We start from the raw sequence: 20,127 nt of genomic DNA on the forward strand, positions 1-20,127 counted from the left end.
AAGGAGAAATACGAAGGTAAGTTAGAGTGGTTTGCCCACCAGGGACCAGGAACCACGCTAACAAAAAGACTTCCCTCAGAATCATCGCTGTTTGAAGACGGAGGGAATGGAGTCCCCTCCCTTCTGAGAATGTTGAAAAGGCACAAATAATCTGGAAAACCCAGCTGTGATACAAGAAAAGCGGGGGGGGGGGGGGGGGGAGGAGAGGAAAAAAAAACCAACCGTTACTACCATACCCTATCGTGTTAGTTATGCTTAGGGAAAGTGGGTGCAAAAAGGGCAGGGTTTTTGTTGGTGGGGAGGAAAGAAAATGAGTTTATACTTATCTTCACATTTAATACCAGAAACATGATCGTCTAACCACACGGGTTTCTCAATGGAACTGATTTTCAGTTACGAATCACCGCAGATTAAGGAAGCACCTAATTCACCAAGAACAACCCTGCTATCCCAAATTTGCTTTGACTGAACACAGTCCCCTGCACTGAAACATTGTGTGTGTGATGATTCAGGCCACATAATCATGCTCTGCAACCGCTTCCGCCTTTCGAAAACAAGCCCAATGCACAGCCAATGCCTTAAAAACTTCGAGCAAACAGAAAATGGATGTCTGCGTTTCCATCCCATAGCGTGCGGAACACATAAACAGAGAAAGAACAAACTGATGACTAAGTCTGAAATTCTGTATTATTTGTCTCGTTAAAAGTAAGAAAAGAGCGTAAAGGATTCATTTGGTGAAGATCGGCCAAATACGCTGCATGCTCGCCTGAAGGGCTACCTTGACGCAACCTGACACTTAGAGCTGTGTGAATTCCTCCCCCCCCCCCCTCCGCCGCCCCGGGCACCGGAATATCGCGCTCCTCTTCTCACGGAATAGGTTCCAAAAGGACCTACGATCTGGCTAGGAGTTTAAATGCGCTCGTCAACCCTGCATTTTGGTCGCGAGTAACCAGTCTCACTAGTCTAGCCAGATCACCAAGCTCTCCGCCACAAGGTTCTAGGAATCCACTCCCCCCTTCCCCAGCAAATATTTCAAAGGTGCACCACAAGTCAAGTCTGGGCCGAGGAGCTCGAAAGCGAGCAAAGAAACGGAACGCCTGGATCGCTCGCCGAAGCCCACGGCCCTCGGGGCGGGGGGGGGGGGGGGGGGTGGAAGCTCGGAGGGGAAGGGTCAGAGTTGCAGGGGTAAAGGCAAAGGAGGGTTTCCCCGGGCTCACTAGGGCGGGCAGCGGTGTCCGCCCGGCTCGGCGCCCGCAATTTCCACGCCACACACACGGCAGCCACGTCTGGGTGACGCCCGCAGAGCCCCCGGGGCATGCACCCATGTGGCACGTCTGAAGCCGCGGGCGCCCCCCCCGCCCCCGGGGCCGGCGACGGCCCCGGGCTCTGCGCCTGTCCCACGGCAGTTGCAATGCAGCAAGCCAGTTACCGCTACGAAGGCGGCGAGAAAGCAATCGCTTCCCACGCACGCACACCGGCTAGGTGGCCACATCCGCACCAGATGGGCCCCCGACAAACTCACCTACGCTTCCACACACGCCCTCCAGCCCCCCTCCACGCTCGTTCAGTATGGGGGTGGGGGAGCAAAAAAAAAAAAAAAAAAAACAAAACAAAACCCAAAGCCGGCCAAGCGCCCCTTCCAACCTGGTCTCCTTCTGCGCCTCTTCTTGGAGCCGAAGAGTTTGACCCGGGAAAAGACGTTTAACTTGTTTTTGTCGCAGCTGGTCTTGCCTTTGCTGGGGCTGCTGACACACTTGCAGGCGTTGGATTTCTCGCGCTCGCGGGCTTGTCTCTTCTGACGGATCAGCGAGCTGGCGATAGCCGCCGCCATGGCCACGACGCCCACCACCACCACTTCTTTGGCGGCCCCTCTCCGGCTTCGCCTGCGCCTCCGCCTCCCGCTCCTCCGCGGCGCGCCCCGCTCGGTCTGGCGCCGCGGCCGCCCTCGTCTCCCCGGCCGGCGCTCGCCCGGGCTTCTCCGCGCTCGGCCGTCAGCCGAGGAGGGGGCTCAGCATGCCGTCCGGGCTCCTCGGGCGGTGGGCCGGCTCCCGCGCGGGCTGCGGGCTGCCTGGGTCCGAGCCGACGCCACGGCCCCGGGCCGGGATCGCGGCGAGACACTGGCGGCGGAGGCGGCGCGGCGCGGCTGCGTGCGCTCGGCCCCTGCGCCCCGAGGACACTGTGCGAGTCCAAGCGGCTCGGGTCGGAGTTTCGCGGCACCCCCCGCCCTGTGCCGCGCGGAGGGGGCCGGAGCGGGGAGGCGGGCGGAGGGAGCGGCGCGGGCGGGAGAGAGGCCGCGAGCGCGGGCGGCGGGAGGGGGGGGGGGAAGGAGGAAGCGCGCGGGGGGAGCGCGCCCTCGCCCTGGCCCCTCCGAGCCTCCGACTAGTCCTTGCAACTTCGGGGCCTGGCCACCGGGAAAAGTTGGCCCGTGCCAGCTGGCCGACGGGGATCAAACAGGTAACGGCCTCGCATCTCGGCGGCGGCGTTGGCGGCGGCGGCGGCGGCGGCGGCTGCTGCTGCTCTGGGCGCGGCACAGTCTCTGCATAGGATTCCGGTCGCCGCCGGCACCCTCCGGAAGAGCGCCGCGGCCTCCCCGAGGCCCCCTCCCCCGGCGGCCCCTCCCTCCCGGAGCCCAGCCCGCCGGCGCCCGGCCGCCCCGCCCCCCGAGGCCCCGGCGGGCCGCGCGCTAACACCTGTAGGGGCTCTGGCGCCGCCCCACCGCCCGGAGCCTCCTGCCCTCCTCTTCCCGAGCCGAGCCTCGGGAGGAGGCGGTGGCGGAGGGGGCGCCGGGAGGAGGCGGTGGGGCTGGAAGAGCGGGGGCGGGGGGGGGGGAGGGAGAGCGGGGAGGGGGTCTGGCCTGGAGACGCGGGGGGCCGGGCGGGGGAGGGACCGTTGCCTCAGTGCCGGACTCTGAGCCGGCCACGCTGCCCCGGGCTGGAGCCCCTGGGAAGTTCGCCGCCCCCCCCCCCGCCCCCGCCCGGGTCTGCGACTCCCAGCAGCCCCTTCCCCCAAACACACTCCCCCGCCGAGGCGTTTCGCCTGGCGACACTTGTAGCCCTTCGGGAGCGAGGCCAGGGCTCGCAGACGGGTTCAGCCCTCGCGGCGGCGGCCGCGGCAGCACCGGCGGCAGCGGGCACTGCAGAGCTGCGCCCGCACGCCACGCTGCCACCCAGTGGTTTTTGCTGACTTTTCAATTTCAGGCCAATTTGTGCGGTCCGAACCCCGCTTTTCCTCCGCCCCCAAGTCGTTCGTTCGGGTTCGGGATCCCAGCGGAGAGCTTGGGTCGGGTACAGTGAGCGGTATTGGGGAAACGCTGCCGCTACATTCTTGGCTGGACCTCCCTTCCTCCCTGCTTTCCAGATCTTTTCGGGATATGATGCAAAACCAAATGCCCAGATCCCGGTCCTTCTTTCTTGCCTGAGATCCCAGCCAGGAGACTCTGTCGGGCTTGTTAGCCCATCAGAGCTGGATCACCTGAGCCTTTGGCAGATTTCACTCCCCCCCCCCCCCACCCCCGCCAGGGGCTTCCGCTCCTCCCCCGTCTTGAAGTGTCTGTTGCCCTGTGAGAAGCACTGTTCTGTGTCTGCAAAGGCAGGCTGGGGTGAAGGCTGCAGGCACTGAGGTGGAGGGTCCCAGGATCGTCCTGCCAAATGGGCTGAAATTCCCTGCAGGGTAATGGACACACAGACATTAATGCTTGTCAGGGTGGGGGTACCCTGCTCAGCTCCCATTGGACTTGGAACGCCTCGAAAATCGGGACTGGGTCTTGGCCATCAGTATATTCCCAGCTCCTGGCACGGTGCCTGTCACATAGTTGATGCTCAATAAACCGTTTGTTGAAAATAATTGATGAGTGACTGATTTGCATTGATTCTTAAGGGTAGGAAGAGGATTCCTAGCCCAGAATGTATGGGATTTGAATTCTAGTTACCCCAAAGGGAAATAACCTCACCAAGAGAGGCCTCAGAAGAAGATCTGGCCAGGGCCAAATATTTGGGGTGTGGAATGGGACTGGTAAGGGGTTCCTACTCCCTCTTGGCCTGCTATTACCTTCTGCTAAGCATCTGGGCCTCTAACTCTCTGTGATCTGACTGCCTATAGATCATAAGAAGTCTCCTGTCCCTCCCTTAACTCACAGAGGTCTCAGACCGGGTGGGGGGGGGGAAATCATCCAGGGGAAAAGTGAAGGAAAGCCATTTCGACTTTGGATCCAAATCACTATGCAATCAGCTTAGCCATTAATCAAGCAGATATTTTCACCCTTTCCTAGCTCTCGTGTATTTCTCAGATGTTTCTGAACTCCAAGATGAGTGTGAGTAGAAGCCTCAACTTCCCGAAGGAGAACCGTGCCAAGACCCCGTTCATTTTAGGAAGGCATGATGAAAGAAAGAACTGCAGCTCCCCACCCCCAAGGCCGAGAGAAGCTATTTTGCCTTTCCTTTCAGTCTTACTGCCACCCCACCAGCAGGATGGCATCTGAGTGGAAGAATGAAGGGCTTTCCTTTGACGCCTATTTCCACAGTGCCTTTTTCTCCTGCCTTCCTTTGTTCCTACCTGTTCACGCTGTCCCCGGCTTAACCCCAGGGCTCCCAATTTCCCAATATCGCTCGCCTTTGCTCCTCCCAGACCTCCTCTTCCCATTGTGCTGTCCACCCAGCTCGCTCCTTGATCATGTTCGAGGAAGAAAAAGCATCCTTTGCTCCTTTCTCAAGTTCAACTCACAAAAAGTTCTAGCCTGAATGACGGGAGGCCTGAGTTTGAATCCTGCCTCCGCCACGAATGGGCTGTGTGACTCTGGATGTGTCATTTGTCCTGTTGAGGCTACAGTTTGCCCATCCTTAAAGTCATCTTTTAGACAATATTAAAGGGAACCAGGTTTTAGCGTTCCTTTCAGGGAGAGTTATGCGAGTTATCAGAGCATAGGATGCTGATCGTTCTCTGCCAATCTCTTTTGGCAGGCCTCAGATGAGCTGTAAAGCAGCTGAGGGCATCTGCTCTCAAGAGGCATCTCCAGGAGAGACACAGAAACCCAAACAGATGTGACTGTGATGAGTAAAAATGAGAGAATTCAGACAGCCTATATCAGGAGCAGCCTCAGTACCTTCTGCGCAGGAAGGAATTGGCCGTCTTTCTGAAACTCCGAAAATGAGAGATTTCAAACACCCGTCCTTCGCGAAGGTAAACATCATGGGAGCCACTTGCCAGTTGGCTCTGTGTCGTCACTAACAGTCCCTCAAAACCTCTCCGTGACCCGTTCCCGGGTGAAAGACTGACGATGAGCGCAAAGGGAGAAAAGGAGGACGAGCAGTACCGGCATCTCACCGTTAACGGAGTAGGACAGCAGAGGGGGTGTTGTAGAGACTGGGCTGCCAGTACCACCGTTTGTGGCCATCTAATTATGTCCCAAAGCCCAGAGAAACGACTGGCTAGAAATACAAATGAGGAGATTAGAGAAAAGCCATTAGCAAATGCTCTTGCCGCTTAACTCCAAGCAGGAAGAAAAATGCAACTTAGAGAAATCTTGTCTATGTCCCACTGGAGTACCAGGGACAGAAAGAGTGACTACCGTATTCTGTAACGTAACCCGACACATTTATTAGCTGGCAAAGAGTCTCTCCTAGTCAGATCATTTGGCGGAATTATGCTTCAGAAACAAAGGTCTCCAGAACCAATTTTTTGAAGAAATGGATGGGCTCTTCTGATTTGCATTCAGAAGGAAAAGTCAGGGACAAATCCTATAACCCATATAAAAATTTTATTGTTCAGTCATAATTTATGAACATCAAAAACCATAGAGCACCCTGATGGTATTAATCATATCTACGAATTCAGCTCTTTGCCATTTAATTAGCCATAGCAGCTGCAACATCGAGTTCAAGGCCTCTGATTACCTGCTTGGCCATTTAATCAAGAAAACCTGGGGAGGAATATGGGCTTCCGGGGTGGAGGGTTCGCCCTTGATCATAAAAAGAGAACACGGGGAAATGAACTTCAGCTTCCGTAGGTGGGGATTTAAGTTTCGTACAAGGAGAAAACATTTTTTTTCCGTAAGGGCTGTTCAAAACCATAATGGCGTACTGGTTCTTCTATGGAAGCTTTATGAATACAACAGAAACCTCATCTACCTCAGTGGGTCTGTGGGTTGGTTCCCCTCGAGGCTCTCATTCGGTCCTTAAGACTACTAGATTTAGTAAACACGCCCATGACCTGCAACCTGGAAGCGGTCACTTGGAAAGGGGGCGGCGATAGCGGTGTTGAGAAAGTTCAAGGTCCTGTCTGATGGGGCACGGGAGCTAGCGCGCGCCTTTGCCTTTGGAAGATCCTACTGGGCGAACTCGGATCCTGTGGGTCAAGGCAGTCACAATCATTTTGTGAAGTTTCTCTGGCCCAAGGCGGGGGAAATACTTTGCAGATGACAGTAAATGTATTCTTAACTAAATGAGTTGCCTCAGTGGTGAGGGAACTTCTAGAGCTAACACAAGCACCGGCTTCTCTGAGTTCTATTCAGTTTTCTTTGATGACATTCAAAGATTCTGAAGGGACGCTTGCTATTGTATGAGCTGACTGGTGGCTAACAAACGGACACAAAGTGGGTCTACGATGAAACATTTACGGCCGACTACAAGACGTGTCCGACTCAGAGGCAAAACACCTGTAACACTGGGTTCATTTCTTGCCCGGTGAACGAAATCAGCTCAACGCAAAGCTAAGGGGAAAAAACGATGCGAGGACTTGAGGCCAAAGCAGGCCATCAGTAATTTTGCTGGATCTAAGCTGTTTCAGGAAGTAGGATTTGTGGGGGAAGGTGACCTAAACCCAAGATTTGAAGAAGGGAATGCAGTGTTTGCAAATGATCTAACGTTCACTATTGCTTAGCATACGGGGCGGGATTTGCAATCAGCACAAGGAACTCTGCATCCATTTCCTATTTGCCAGTGGAGCTGTTTCCACCAATTTCCTATCAAGGTCTGCCCTGTTTTAAAGGAGCAGAGAGGTCTCGGAAACTACTTCATGGCTCTCTCAGGATTAAGAATCCTAACACATTCCTTTTCAGACTCCTCGCAGGATCGGGGCAGGAGAACCTGCTGAAGAAATGGTATCCTCTAGATTCCAAGGAGGGGATGAAGGACAGGGCTGTGATTCATCGGAGAACCCTGCAGATATCCTGGGTGGTTTTCAAGACTCTGCACTCTGCTTTCATATATATATATATATATATATATATATCTTTTTCTTTTTTTTTCTTTTTTTTGCCAAAACCGGGGTTTCAAATGGAGACAAAAGTCAATACATACTGTGGTTATAATTGGGCAAGCGACTTAAGCGCCGTAACACGATTTTCTATAATCCTTGTAACAACCTATAAGGTAGGTGTTATCACTATTGCCCTTTCACAGATGAGGGAGGTGAAGTCTCGTGAGACTACGTGATCTAGCTCTATGATTTCCTGGCGTGTCCACAGGTGGCCAGTATTTAAACTCAGGATCCTCGGCCAAAAGAATTGATGGGTACGAGTCCAGCCCTTTAAATACGACATTTTCCTCCTTGGCACTGGGTCTGGAATTTGAGTTTCTGGACAGTGGTGCCTGGCTATGCCTATCTCTTGGCTTGGGTAACAGAAAAAGAGGGACTACGGCATGATTTTTCAACTCAGGGATGTTTTTTTCCTTTTTCTAGAACAAAGGAATCGTAAAACAAACGATATCTCTACACAGCCATTTGCATACTTCCTCCATGTTGAACAATAACTTCTTAGAGTGACATTTTAAGAAGACATCACCACCTTTCTCACTAAATGAAATGATTCTCAATCACTGCTCAAAACCATTCTGGGTTTCTCAGCCCCAGGAGTACGTTAACACCAGGACCTGGTCTGAGCCGGGTCATCTGGGGTTTGGGGGTGCTCGGAGGCCCACAGGATGCTTCGTGGACTGTATCTTCACCACTATTCAGCAGAGGCAGGGAGGTAAAGCATTCCAGTTCTCCCAGTTCTTTTCCTACTGGTAACACTGGCTGTCCCCAGAGTAAGCTTTTTCGTGCCACCTGCTTTCGGCTACGGGAAGCCCGAGTTCAGCCAAAAGAGAGAAAAATATTGCACACAGTGTATTCGGGTCCATGGTCTGAAGCCCAGGACCATCCTTCTGAGATCCGGGGTTTCTCCAGTATCCATTCTAACTAATTTGCTCCAAGCTTTTCCCTTCCGACAAATAGCTAGGAGTATTATCAACAGATGGAAATTGTTTCATAGCTTCTCCTGCGGCCACTGAAGACCTGTGGCAATTTCAGAACCTGATTTCCTAACAGCAACCTTGATGGTCAGTTAAGAATCTCATTTTAGAGAAGAGATGTGAGGGGGCGCCCGGGTGGCTCAGTCAGTTTAGCACCGGACTCGGGGTTTTGGCTCAGGTCATGAGCTCACAGGAACTGGGGCGTCAGGATTCTCTCTCTCCCTGTCTCACTGCCCCTCCCATGCTGTCTCTCTCTCTCTCTCTCTCTCTCTCTCTGTCTCTCTCTCTCTCAAAATAAATAAACATTAAAAAAAGAAAAAGACATGTGAGGCAGGGGAAGCTAAGTGAATTTGTCCTAGGCGAAACTGTTCATTCACTTAGTCACAACTTACTGAGAATTATTTGCTATGTACCAAGCTATACCCTAAAGAATGCAAAGCTTGAATTTACGCATTGGGCACTAACTATATCCCAGGCCCTAAGCACTTTATCCTGGTTTGCTCATTTAATGCTTACAACAGCCTTCTGAGCTCATCCCCATTCTGCAGATGAAGACGCCGAGGCAAAGAGAGGTTAATGAATGAGTTCGTTCAGGTGGGAAGTGATAGAACTAAGTCGACCCGAGCCCGTGCATTCTGACTTCATAAAGCTACTCTACTGCCCCTGGCTCCAAGAGGAGGAGAAAAGAGAAGCAAATAAAATAACTAAAATACAAATGCGATCTTGTGGGGCACTTAAAAAAAAAAGGCACAGCTAACTCTGTGGGTTTGGAGGGTGAGGAAGAGCGAGGAAGTTGGGGAACGAAGTCAGGCAAAGCCAGACTTCAAACTGGGTTAAACGGACGTTCAGTGCCGACTTCTTAGCAGGGCAGATGACTTCCCCGTAGCCGAGAGAACTTACAAAGAAACCTTGGATTTTTATGCCCCTACACTTTAAATCACTTGGCAACAAGTTGATCTCCTATTGCAACCGGTCCCCAGGAACGTACTTTTCCATGAAATACTGATGACTGGTATGGTCATGACGCCTTCTGTGGGTTGGGAGAAATAAAACGTGCTACGCAGATATTCTGATGGGCATGAACGAGTTTTCATTTCATGCCTGTAAACCAGTTGTCTTCCCTTTCCCACTGATTGTGTTCAGCACGTATGGTCACCGGCGATGTTCAAGTGTACGGGAGTTGATCGATTTCCAACTGCAGTCAGCACAGGGTCTAGTGGGAGTAATCCCTTTGGAAAGACACCAATCAAAATGAAGATTCGACTGGCACGTATGCCATAGTGAGCTTGGAGGGGGGAGCTTGGAGACCAGAGATTTGCCTGTGGGCAGTTACTAAATAAGTTTATGATGATGACAACAAAGCTTTAAGCTAACAAATGAGACGACTAGGATTTGGTTGCTATTTGAATATATTGAAAGCATATTTGAAAAACCTCCCTACTCACTGCATTCCTGCCACTAAAATGCCCACGCCTATTGTCTCTGTCCGAATCTTAGTATCCTTTGGTCTGGAAAAAAATACATACTTAACGGAATCATTGAGGGAGGCAACAGTGCCCCTCTTCACCGTCAGGAGAACCAAAACCAAAACCTCTGCCCAGAGGACCTGAATAGACATTTTTCCAAAGAAGACATACAGATGGCCAACACGCACGGATGGAAAAGACGCTCCAGATCGCTCATCATCTGGGAAATGCAAATCAAAACCATGATACGGTATCACCTCATGCCTGTCAGAACGGCTGAAATCAGTAACACAAGAAACAACAAGTGTTGGCCCAAGGATCACTGCAGCATCACGTACAATAGCCAAGACGTGGAAGCCACCCAGCGTCCACCAATAGATGAATGGATAAAGAAGATGTCGCATATACATACAATGGATTACTACTCAGCCATAAAAAAAAAAGAATGAAATAGCTCCGTTGGAGACAACATGGATGGACCTAGCGGGTATTACGCTAAGTGAAATATGTTAAGCAGAGAAGACAAATACACATGCTTTCACTCATATGTGAAATCTAAAAAACAAAACAAACAAACAAACAGAGGCACACTCATAGATACAGAGAACAAACTGGTAGTTGCCAGAGGGCAGGGGGTTGGGGGATGAGTACAATAGGTGAAGGGAATTAAGAGCTACAAACTTCCAGTTACAAGATAAATAGGTCATAGGGATGAAAAATACAGCATAGGGAATAGAGTCAGTAATATTGTAATAACTTGATATGGTGGCTGATGGTAACCACACTTACCGTGGTGAGCATTTTATAATGTACATAAGTGTCACATCACTATGTTGTATACCCGACACTAATATAATATTTATGTCACCTACATTAAAAAAAAGAAGAAGAACCGGGGCGCCTGGGTGGCTCAGTCGGTTGAGCGTCCGACTTCGGCTCCGGTCATGATCTTGCGGGTGACGAGTTCGAGCCCCGCGTCGGGCTCTGTGCTGATGGCTGGGAGCCTGGAGCCTGCCTCCGATTCTGCGTCTCCCTTTCTCTCTGCCCCTCCCCCACTCATGCTCTGTCTCTCTCTCTCTCTCTCTCTCTCTCTCTCTCAAAAATAAACAAACATTAAAAAAAATTTTTTTTAAGAACCAAACCAATACAGAGAGTATGTGTGTGTGTGCGTGTGTGTGTGTGTGTGTGTGTGTGTGTGTGTGTGTGTGCAGGCAGGCTTTTAGGCAATGCTGTAAAGCCAGCACCTCAGCCCAGATGCCCACTGTCCTTATGAGGCCCCTCAGGAAACCGCTCTTCCAGATAAGACTCTGGGATCCAGGTTGTCCTAATTCTTCATTAAAATTGTCCCTTCTTATATCCCTTCCCTGGGTCACTGCTTTCCAAGATGACAGCTAGTTAATCAGGTACTCTCATCAGTTCTGGGTTAAATACTAATATAGCCTCATGACCCCACTCTCCTCCCCCCCAGTTGGCTTCTTCTAACAGGGATTTTATGGAGGCGATATTACACTACAAAAGAGAGCCTCTAACGGTGACATTTTAAATGAAAGAACAGGCTGCGGGAGTAGCTTTTAGGAAGGAGGAGCTTTGGAGAACATCACAAGTTACAAGTGTGCACATAAGGTTGCCATGCTGATTTTTATTCTTTTTTAAACATTTATTTCTTTTTGAGAGAGAGAAAGAGAGGGCACATGAACGGGGGAGGGGCAGAGAGAGAAAGAGAGGATCCAAAGCGGGCTCTGTGCTGAGAGCAGAGAGCCTGATGCGGGGCTAGAACTCACGAACCGTGAGGTCATGACTCTAGCTGAAGTCAGACGCTTAACCGACTGAGCCACCCAGGCGTCCCCGATTTTGCTATTCATATAGCATAAATTAACATACCAGACATGCTCATTTAGCTCCTGGTCAATCTTTCCTTCTCTGCACGGCCACGATTCTTGGAAGTCTTTACCAACAACCCCATTTCCTTACTTCCATTCACCATTCACTCTGATTTTATTATAAATTATATTATATGTATGTGTGTATATCCCTAGTAATTCCTCTATGTAGATTTCAGTATCCCTTTTAGAGATGGAAAACCAGGATTTGCTTGGTATTTGAATATATTTAAAACATTAAAAATAGTCCCACTCACTGTATTCCTCTTGAGTTGCACTGCTTCCATTGTTCAATTACCTTTCTTCAGTTCTAGAAGTTTACCATCAACTCTTCATCCACGGCCTCTCCTTAAAGCTCTTCTGTTCTTTTTCTGAAACTTCTGTTCCAGAGACCTCCTTCTCTCCTCATGACTCCTTACTTCTCTTCCCCAGGTCCCTCTCTTTATCTTTCTGTGTAGAATCTGGGTGTTACACTGATCCCCACTCTGGGCTTAGTCTACTGTTTGATTTTGTTTGATTTCATTGATACACACACATATACTACATTAGGTATTGTACGGTAATATATATTCTATGTGACATGTTAAAAATTACATACATATTACTAGACATGTTGCCGGAGGCAAGGGAAACAAAAGCAAAAATGAACTACTGAAACTTCACTATGATAAAGAGCTTCTGCACAGCAAAGGAAATCAGCCTACAGAATGGGAGAAGATATTTGCAAATGACACGTCTGATAAAGGGTTACTATCAAAATCTATAAAGAACTTTTCAAACTCGACCCCCAAACACCAAATAATCCAGTGAAGAAACGGGCAGAAGACATGAATAGACACGCAGAAGACATGAATAGACACTTTTCCAAAGAAGACATTCAGGTGGCCAACCGGCACATGAAAAAATGCTCGACATCACTCATCATCAGGGAAATACAAGTCATCAAAACCACGACGAGCTACCATCTCACACCTGTCAGAATGGCGAAAATCAACAACACAAGAAATAACAGGTGTTGGCGAGGATGCCGAGAAAGGGGAACCCTCTTGCACTGTTTTTGGGAATGCCAACTGGTGCAGCTACTCTGGAGAGCTGTATGGAGGTTCCTCAAAAAACTAAAAATAGAACTACCCTACAACCCAGCAATTGCACTACTAGGTATTTACCCAAAGGATACACAAATACAGATTTGGAGGGGTACATGTACCCCAATGTTTATGGCAGCACTATCAATAATAGCCAAACTATGGAGAGAGCCCAAATGTATATATATATATACATTTATATATATATATACCACATCTTATTTATCCATTCATCAATTGATGGACATTTGGGCTCTCTCCATAGTTTGGCTATTATTGATAGTGCTGCCATAAATATATATATAGTGTATATATATATATATATAGGAATGGAATATTACTCAACCATCAAAAAGAATGAAATCTTGCCATTTGCAACAACACGGATGGAGCTAGAATGTGTTATGCTAAGCAAAGTAAGTCAGATAGAGAAAGACAAATACTATATGATTTCACTCCTATGTGGAATTTAGGAAAGAAAACAGATGAACACATGGGAGGGGGAAAAAAAGAGAGAGGGAAACAAACCATGATAGAGAACAAACTGAGGGTTGATGGAGGGAGGTGGGTGGGGCATGGGCTAGATGGGTGACGGGTATTAAGGAGGGCACTTGTTATGAGGGGCACTCGGTGTTGCACATAAGCGACGAATCACCGAATTTTGCTCCTGAAATCAATATTGCACTGTCTGTTAACTGACTAGAATTTATATAAAAATTAAAAAAAACAAGAAAAATAGAAGTTACTAGTTGAAAACAATTATATACATCTATGTGTGTGTATATACATATATATAATTTTTACAATTTCTGTTTCGTCTTTTCTCATAGGTCTGCTATTCTTTTTGCAACGTGTTGTTCATGCCTTATGGACTCTATCTCTTCCTTTATCTTACTGAACGTTTTGCAGGTCTCTTTGATGTTGCCTTCTGATACTACTTTTCTGGAACGTGGATTACCACGTTGATTGTCGCTGCTGACTCTCCCTGCAGTGGATTATTTCTCTTGTTGCTCTGTAAACTTGACTGTGGGCTCACCTTTAGCATTAACAGTTGTCTTCTGTAGAAGTGCTACTTGAACACTGGATAGTAGAGTTATCTATGTCTATAGTTCCATGTTCTTTCTCTGCCAGCACTCGGGCATCCCACCGGAGGCAGGTCAGTTTTTTATTTTAATTTCCCAGCTTTTTAGCACAAATTAAGATGTGGGGTTCCAGGTGCGCTCTAGGCCAGGAATGAACACTATGCTTATATCTGGGATGCTAGGGGGGAGGGATGAGTGGAGGGCGGAGGGGCAGAGAGAGAATCCCAAGCAGGCTCCAAACCCAGCCCAGAGTCTGACATGGGGCTCGATCTCATGACCCCGAGATCACGACTTGAGCCAAAATCAAGAACTGGACGCTCAACCGACTCAGCCACCCAGGCGCCCCGGTTCTGATATTCTTGAGGGCTATGTAGTTCCAACTGTGGCACTGTGCTTTGGCTTTAAATAGGCGCTTCGTCTCTATCACCTGAAAATTTCCCTCTTTGGCTTTTGTTTTCTTTGCGTGTATTGTCCGACTTAAGGTAATATTTTATCCACTATGTCTATGTTTTTACGGAAGGATAGTGGTTTCTGCCGTACCTTAGTTCAACATAGTGACTAGAAGTCCCTATTCAACCTACTTCCACTATGACACGGAAATTGCTTTTACTGAGATGATCAATAACCTTATTGTCACATTAAGTGATTCCTTCTCAGTCATTACACAACCTTTCAGTAGCATTTGACAATTTAAAAAAATTTTTTAAATCTATTTTTTTAATGTTTCATGTATTCTTCAGAGAGAGAGACAGACAGACAGACAGAGCACGAGCAGGGGAGGGGCAGAGCAAGAGCAGGACACAGAATCGGAAGCAGGCTCCAGGCTATGAGCCATCAGCACAGAGCCCAACACAGGGCTCGAACTCACAAGCAGTGAGATCATGACCTGAGCCGAAGTCGGAGGCTTTACTGACTGAGCCACCCAGGCGCCCCAGCATTTGACACTATTGACCATTATCTTCTTGACACTTTTCCATAGACTTCTCCCAGAGTATGTTCTGATTTTCTTCCTACCCATATTTGACCGCACCTTCTCTTGGTCTTCTTTTCGTCTTACTGACCATTTGAGCTTCTTAGGATTCTGCCCTTTGCCCTCTCATTTTCTCCCTTATTCTTCCTTTTGTAGGTATTGACTCCTCATTCATCCATTCAACAAATGTTCTTTGATCATTTGCTCTGTGCCAGACTGAGTTGTAGGTATTCAGCAGGGAACAAGGCAGATATGATCCTGCTCACGTGGAAATTACAGTTTAAGGAAGAGTCAGATAGTAAACACTGACACATAAATATGGGCTCATAAATTGTGATCACTACTATAAAACAAAAGGACAGAATGCTACTCAAGAGCAATATGGAAGGGGCACCTGGGTCACTCAGTTGGTGAAGCGTCCAACTTTTGATTTCTCAGCTCAGGTTGTGATCTCACTGTTTGTGGGATCAAGCCCCACATCGGGCTCTGTTCTGGCAGTGCGGAGCCTGCTTGGGATTCTCTCTCTCCCTCTCTCTGCCCCTTCCCCAATCTCTCTCTCTCAAAATAAATAAATAAACATTTAAAAAAAAAGAGTAACACGGAAGAAGCTACTTGAGATAGGGAGGTTGGGAAAGGCCTCTAAAAGGGGATGGATAGTGCAGGAAATGACTACCTTTTCTACTCTAACAATTCTAAAAATCTCCACTGCTTTTGACGGGGTTCAGGCCATGCAACCCCAAAATACGGCCCTGGGGCATAATGAATATTTGAAACTAAAGGAGTTCGAGAAAAAGGCCGAAGCAGAAAGGTGACCTTTCCTCTTCCTTTCTCCCCTGAAACAGGCTATGAACCCTTCATGGGAGCAGCGACCTCCTCGTACCCCCCCAGGAAAAAAGCATCGTATCTCCGAAGACAAAGGGACACCAAGAAGAATCCTGACAGGCCTTGCTAAGCTTCCCCTGGTTTCCCACACTTACCTTATACTCCTTGGCCTATCATACGTCTACACGACAGCCCTTTCTTCATCAAACCCAGTGCGAAGATAACTCGGGTCTAATTGTTTCCTTGGGCCTACATTTCATTTTGAAGGCAGTTATGTAACACTTTTCATGAAATGATTCTGCATGTTCTTTCTTGTTAATTTGTCTTTTGTCTAATTTTCAGAGCCAGCCAGGGACCCTAGGAGGGATGAGGAAGCTTTTTCTTTCCCGACCCTTTCACGGGCTCGGACAGCTCCTCTGAGCTCCATATATGGATAGTTCCACCCCAGTGGCACTTAGGACCTCAGAATCCCGAGCCAATCCTAAACAGACCTCATCTCGCAAAACGGATTCCTCCTCTCTTATTCCATGTGGCCATTAAGTTTGTTGCTTACATCCTACCCCTTTCTGGATTCATTCACCGTCTCACCTGAGCCAGAGACTCGGGTGTTAGCCTGAATTCTTCCTTTCCCAACCTCACTTCCAAAGAGTAACCAAGTACCGCAGGTACTTCCAAAGAGTAACCAAGTACCTTCCTACGGCGTTTTCTTAATCCCTATTGTTAAAACTTTCACCTAGGCCCATTTCCTTTCTTGCCTGAATTTTACCACAGCCTCCTCTGTGGCCTGTGATCAAACTGCTGTGCTCGCTGCGACGATTCTAATGGACAAGTCTGATCCTGCCAGGACCTGTTCACAAGTCTCAGTGGCCCTCCACTTACAAGCCCTCCGTTACCTGGCCCCGGACTTCCCTGTCACCCTTACATCCTGCCTCAGACACACCGTATTTCAGACGCGCCAAAGTACTTACCTTTCCCCAAGCACCCCCATCCAGCCCTTTGGCCGCTCCAACTACCGTACCTGTGAAAATTCTGTTCCCTCTTGCTCGGCAAACTCTTTAAGATCTATGTGTGGCATCATCTCCTCTGGGAAATCTTCCCCAACCATCCCCGAGTAAAGACACTTTCCACTTCTCTGCTCCACAGCATCCTATGTAGATAGCTACTATGGCGCCGATGAGATCTATTTCTGTCTGCTTGTCTGTCACGCAAACCAAACGTAAGCTCCCCGAGGCAGGGACTGGGACTTCATCTTTGTATCCTCACGTGCAGACAGAGGAGGGACTCAATAAATGACGGCTTCGTGGATAAACGAGTTGGCCAACTCGTCCTTCTCTGGTTAGAAAGCAGATCGCAGGCACCTGGAGCAAAGACACGCAGGCCAGGTCTATTTCGACAAGAGCAGGTTCATGTACAACTCATGGTCGAGTGCGGCCATGTTTTAGTTACAAACAGAACCAAATAGTTGGGTCACTGAACTAGAAGCAGGGGGACCTACTGCATCCTGGAGAAAGGGAAAGTTGCATCAGGTTAGTCATTAGATTGGCCCCTAGTTTTGTCAGTAAAATAATTCCCTAGAGGTCTACAGCACTTTAAGGTTTGACAGGACTCTCTCATAGCCATTGTCTTCTGTGATTTGCAGATCTCACCAACAGCTCATGGTTTGCCTCCCATCACATGGCGAATTTCTGTACCGATCAGTTTATCCCCTACCTCGTTCCAAAGAAGGATTGTGGCTGCTTACAAAAAGGTGTACAGGAAAATAAGGTTGGAAAGCAAGGAAGAGGGCATCGGCCTGAAGAGAGAAGAGTCAGACACTAGAGAAGGCCAGCAGGGTTTCAAGCCCAAGGTCTCATTAGGCTGCCTCCAGGAGCTTTTGAACCACTGGGTGGTGATTGGCAGGAATTTTGTTGGCATTAAAAAAAAAAAAAAGCAGCAACTATTTTGACTTCACAAAGCAAGTGGCCTAGTATCGATCGGAATACTCTCCCATCAAATGTCAGCACCGAAAATTAAAACCAAACTTGAATTGCTGCAATTATTTTGCCTGGACTGGAAACCTACATCAAGCAACAGACAGAGGCAAGGTGAAATGAGCTGAGACCACAAAGAAAATTGGTCCGTGAAGGTTCAGGGGCCTGGGTTTGTTTTTCAGAGCCACGTATATACATAAAAAATATTAATTAGATCAAGAGGTGACTCGGTTTCCGAGGTAAGCGAATTCCATTTTGATCGCATCATGTTTTATAGACATCCACCTGCTCCTAGATTTTTTGATGAGAGTTTAAATAATAATGTGGCTTTACTGGGGAGCCTGTGCCTCAACCAGAATCACAGATACCATTTTCCTAAGTGTTTTACTGAAATTGAAAATGATAATGCCTGTGAAGCCTCTCCACTGCTGACATTTCCAAGACTCTTTCCCAGCACAAACAAAATTAGAAAATGGAAAATATAACCTTTCTCGCCCTGTATTTTCTTCACAAGATATAAAATTGAAAGATAGTCTCTATTGCAGAATCATGACCAACTAGCAGGAATAATAACCATGATGAGAGAGTGAGAATAATAACAACCAACATGGTTTGAGCATTTACTCTGGGCCAGGCGCTGTTTTAAACACTTTACATATATTAACTCATCCAATTCTTATGACAAACCTATGAGATAGGGACTATTATTATCCCCAGGTTATAGAGGAGGACAATGAGGTATACTGAGGTTAATAGTTTGCCTAAGGTCACACAGCTAATGAGTGGTGGAACTGGGACACTAATCTAGAGAATTCTGCTATGCACAAACATGCAAACAATCCCAAATTTATAGTTGTTTCGTCAAATACATGGATTATATATTTTGTGGATCATTTCTGGTCTTCTATACTCATGGTTGCTTTTTTGCTGTTTAGATCATTGCCAATTAGCATTCCAGCGATAGAGGCTCGGGGAAAGTAAAGATACTACTAAACTTAGAGAAAGTTCCATGAATTTCTTCAAGAAGGGAATACTTCTTAGTTCTCCCCCCCTCCCCGATGCTCATTGCAATGATTTCTATCATACTTTGCAACTTTCAAATCATTTCTCCACGAGTAGATAGCTAGGTCTGGTGTTGCCATAGAGATTTTGATCAATGCCACGAGCTGGGGACTAGTTCGCACATACTGTCCATTAGCGAGGGTACTTGCTAATCCCTCCCATCCACTACCATGACTAATCTCATGTGTTGGCGATGTATGGGATTCGTGAAGGCTGGGAACTGATCCTTTCAGGTTATTTAACACTTCAGTTCTGTTCAGTAACAGCTTAATTAAACCTTGAGGGGGGGGGGAAGAAAAGGTCAACAGAAAAATAAAATTATATCTTTTGGGAAATTAGCTAATGAGCAAGGGAAGTTAGAATGCACTGCTGGGAGGAAGAGGAAAGAATAGGATGATACAAAGCAACACAAATGGAACGGTTCGTTCCGGGTATTCAGGAGTTGAGCACTCCAACCAACTATCATTTATGAAGAGGCTTCTCTGCGCCTGGAAGGGTGCCAGGTACTTTCGGAGGTGTTATTTCATCTTGTTTTCACAATAATCCTAGGAGGCCAGGAGAAGAGAGGGTGAGTCACAGGCTCAAATTGAGACACATCAAGGGATACTGTCCCAACAAAGCTGGACCTCCCAAGTGTGTCTGACTCTTTCCACACCACTGGAGTGGGGCCGTAGCTGGACCTTACTTCCCATCCAATATCTTGATTGTCTAGAAGACAGAAACAGGGCTGATAAAGACAAGCTGCAAGGAAACGGATTAAGGCTCAGTTTGACGAAGCCATTGCTAACAATAGGGGCTGTCCAGAAATGGATAGGATGGATTATCTTGGGAGATAATCAGTGCCCTGTGATCAGAAGTGTTCATATAGGGGCTGTGGGGTTCACAACGACCTGGTAAACACTTATTGGACGTTACAGAAGAGATTCTCGGATAAAGCGAATGATTTGAATCATTATGGACCCCTCGGTCAAAGACTCAACACAAAGACCATCAGAGAAACATGTTGCTCATTAAAAGCTGAGTGTGTGAAACATGCTTAGAAAAAGAAACTACGCCCTTGGCTCAGTCTAAGTGTCCGACTCTTGATTTCGGCTCAGGTCATGATCTCATGGTTCATGAGATCAAGTCCCACATTGGGCTCTGCACTGACAGCATGGAGCCTACTTGGGATTTTCTCTCTCCGTCTTTCTCTGCCCCTCCCCCACTCCCACTCTCTCTTTTCTCTCAAAGTAAATAAATAAACTTCAAAAAAGAGAAAGCACCCCCTTGATAGAGTCTCAGCGGTGGCTCAAACGAGGAAAGTTGGCAAAGAGCACGAGGAAAGTTGGCAAAGAGCACTTACAGGGTTCTCGGGGCTGGGGTTGGTCATAATGTTTTTTTTTAATGTTCATTTATTTTGAGAGAGAGAGAGAGAGAGAGAGAGAGAGAGAACGTGTGTGCATGAGCAGGGGAGGGAGAGAGAAAGAGAGAGACAGAGAGAATCCTAAGCAGGCTCCATGCTGCCAGCACAGAGCAGACCCCAATGCGGGGCTCAATCCCACGCACCATGAGATCATGACCTGAGC

The 20,127-nt window shown here is 48.1% G+C and overlaps 1 protein-coding gene across 2 annotated transcripts in view; it reads right to left on the reverse strand.

Annotated features, from left to right (window-relative positions):
* FGF13 (fibroblast growth factor 13) overlaps window positions 1-20,127 on the reverse strand; it is a 444,292-nt gene that overhangs the window by 63,821 nt on the left and 360,344 nt on the right. The window contains exon 1 of one of the 2 annotated variants that reach the window (XM_042974637.1): window positions 1,645-2,249. The exons of the other annotated variant lie outside the window; for it this stretch is intronic. Within the exon in view, the coding sequence (XP_042830571.1) occupies window positions 1,645-1,831 (187 nt within the window). The 5' untranslated portion in view covers window positions 1,832-2,249. Of the gene's footprint in view, window positions 1-1,644; window positions 2,250-20,127 lie in introns of those variants that run through there. 2 annotated transcript variants of the gene reach the window in all.

Source organism: Panthera tigris, chromosome X, assembly GCF_018350195.1.
Source record: "Panthera tigris isolate Pti1 chromosome X, P.tigris_Pti1_mat1.1, whole genome shotgun sequence".
In the NCBI taxonomy this organism is placed as follows: Eukaryota; Metazoa; Chordata; class Mammalia; order Carnivora; family Felidae; genus Panthera; species Panthera tigris.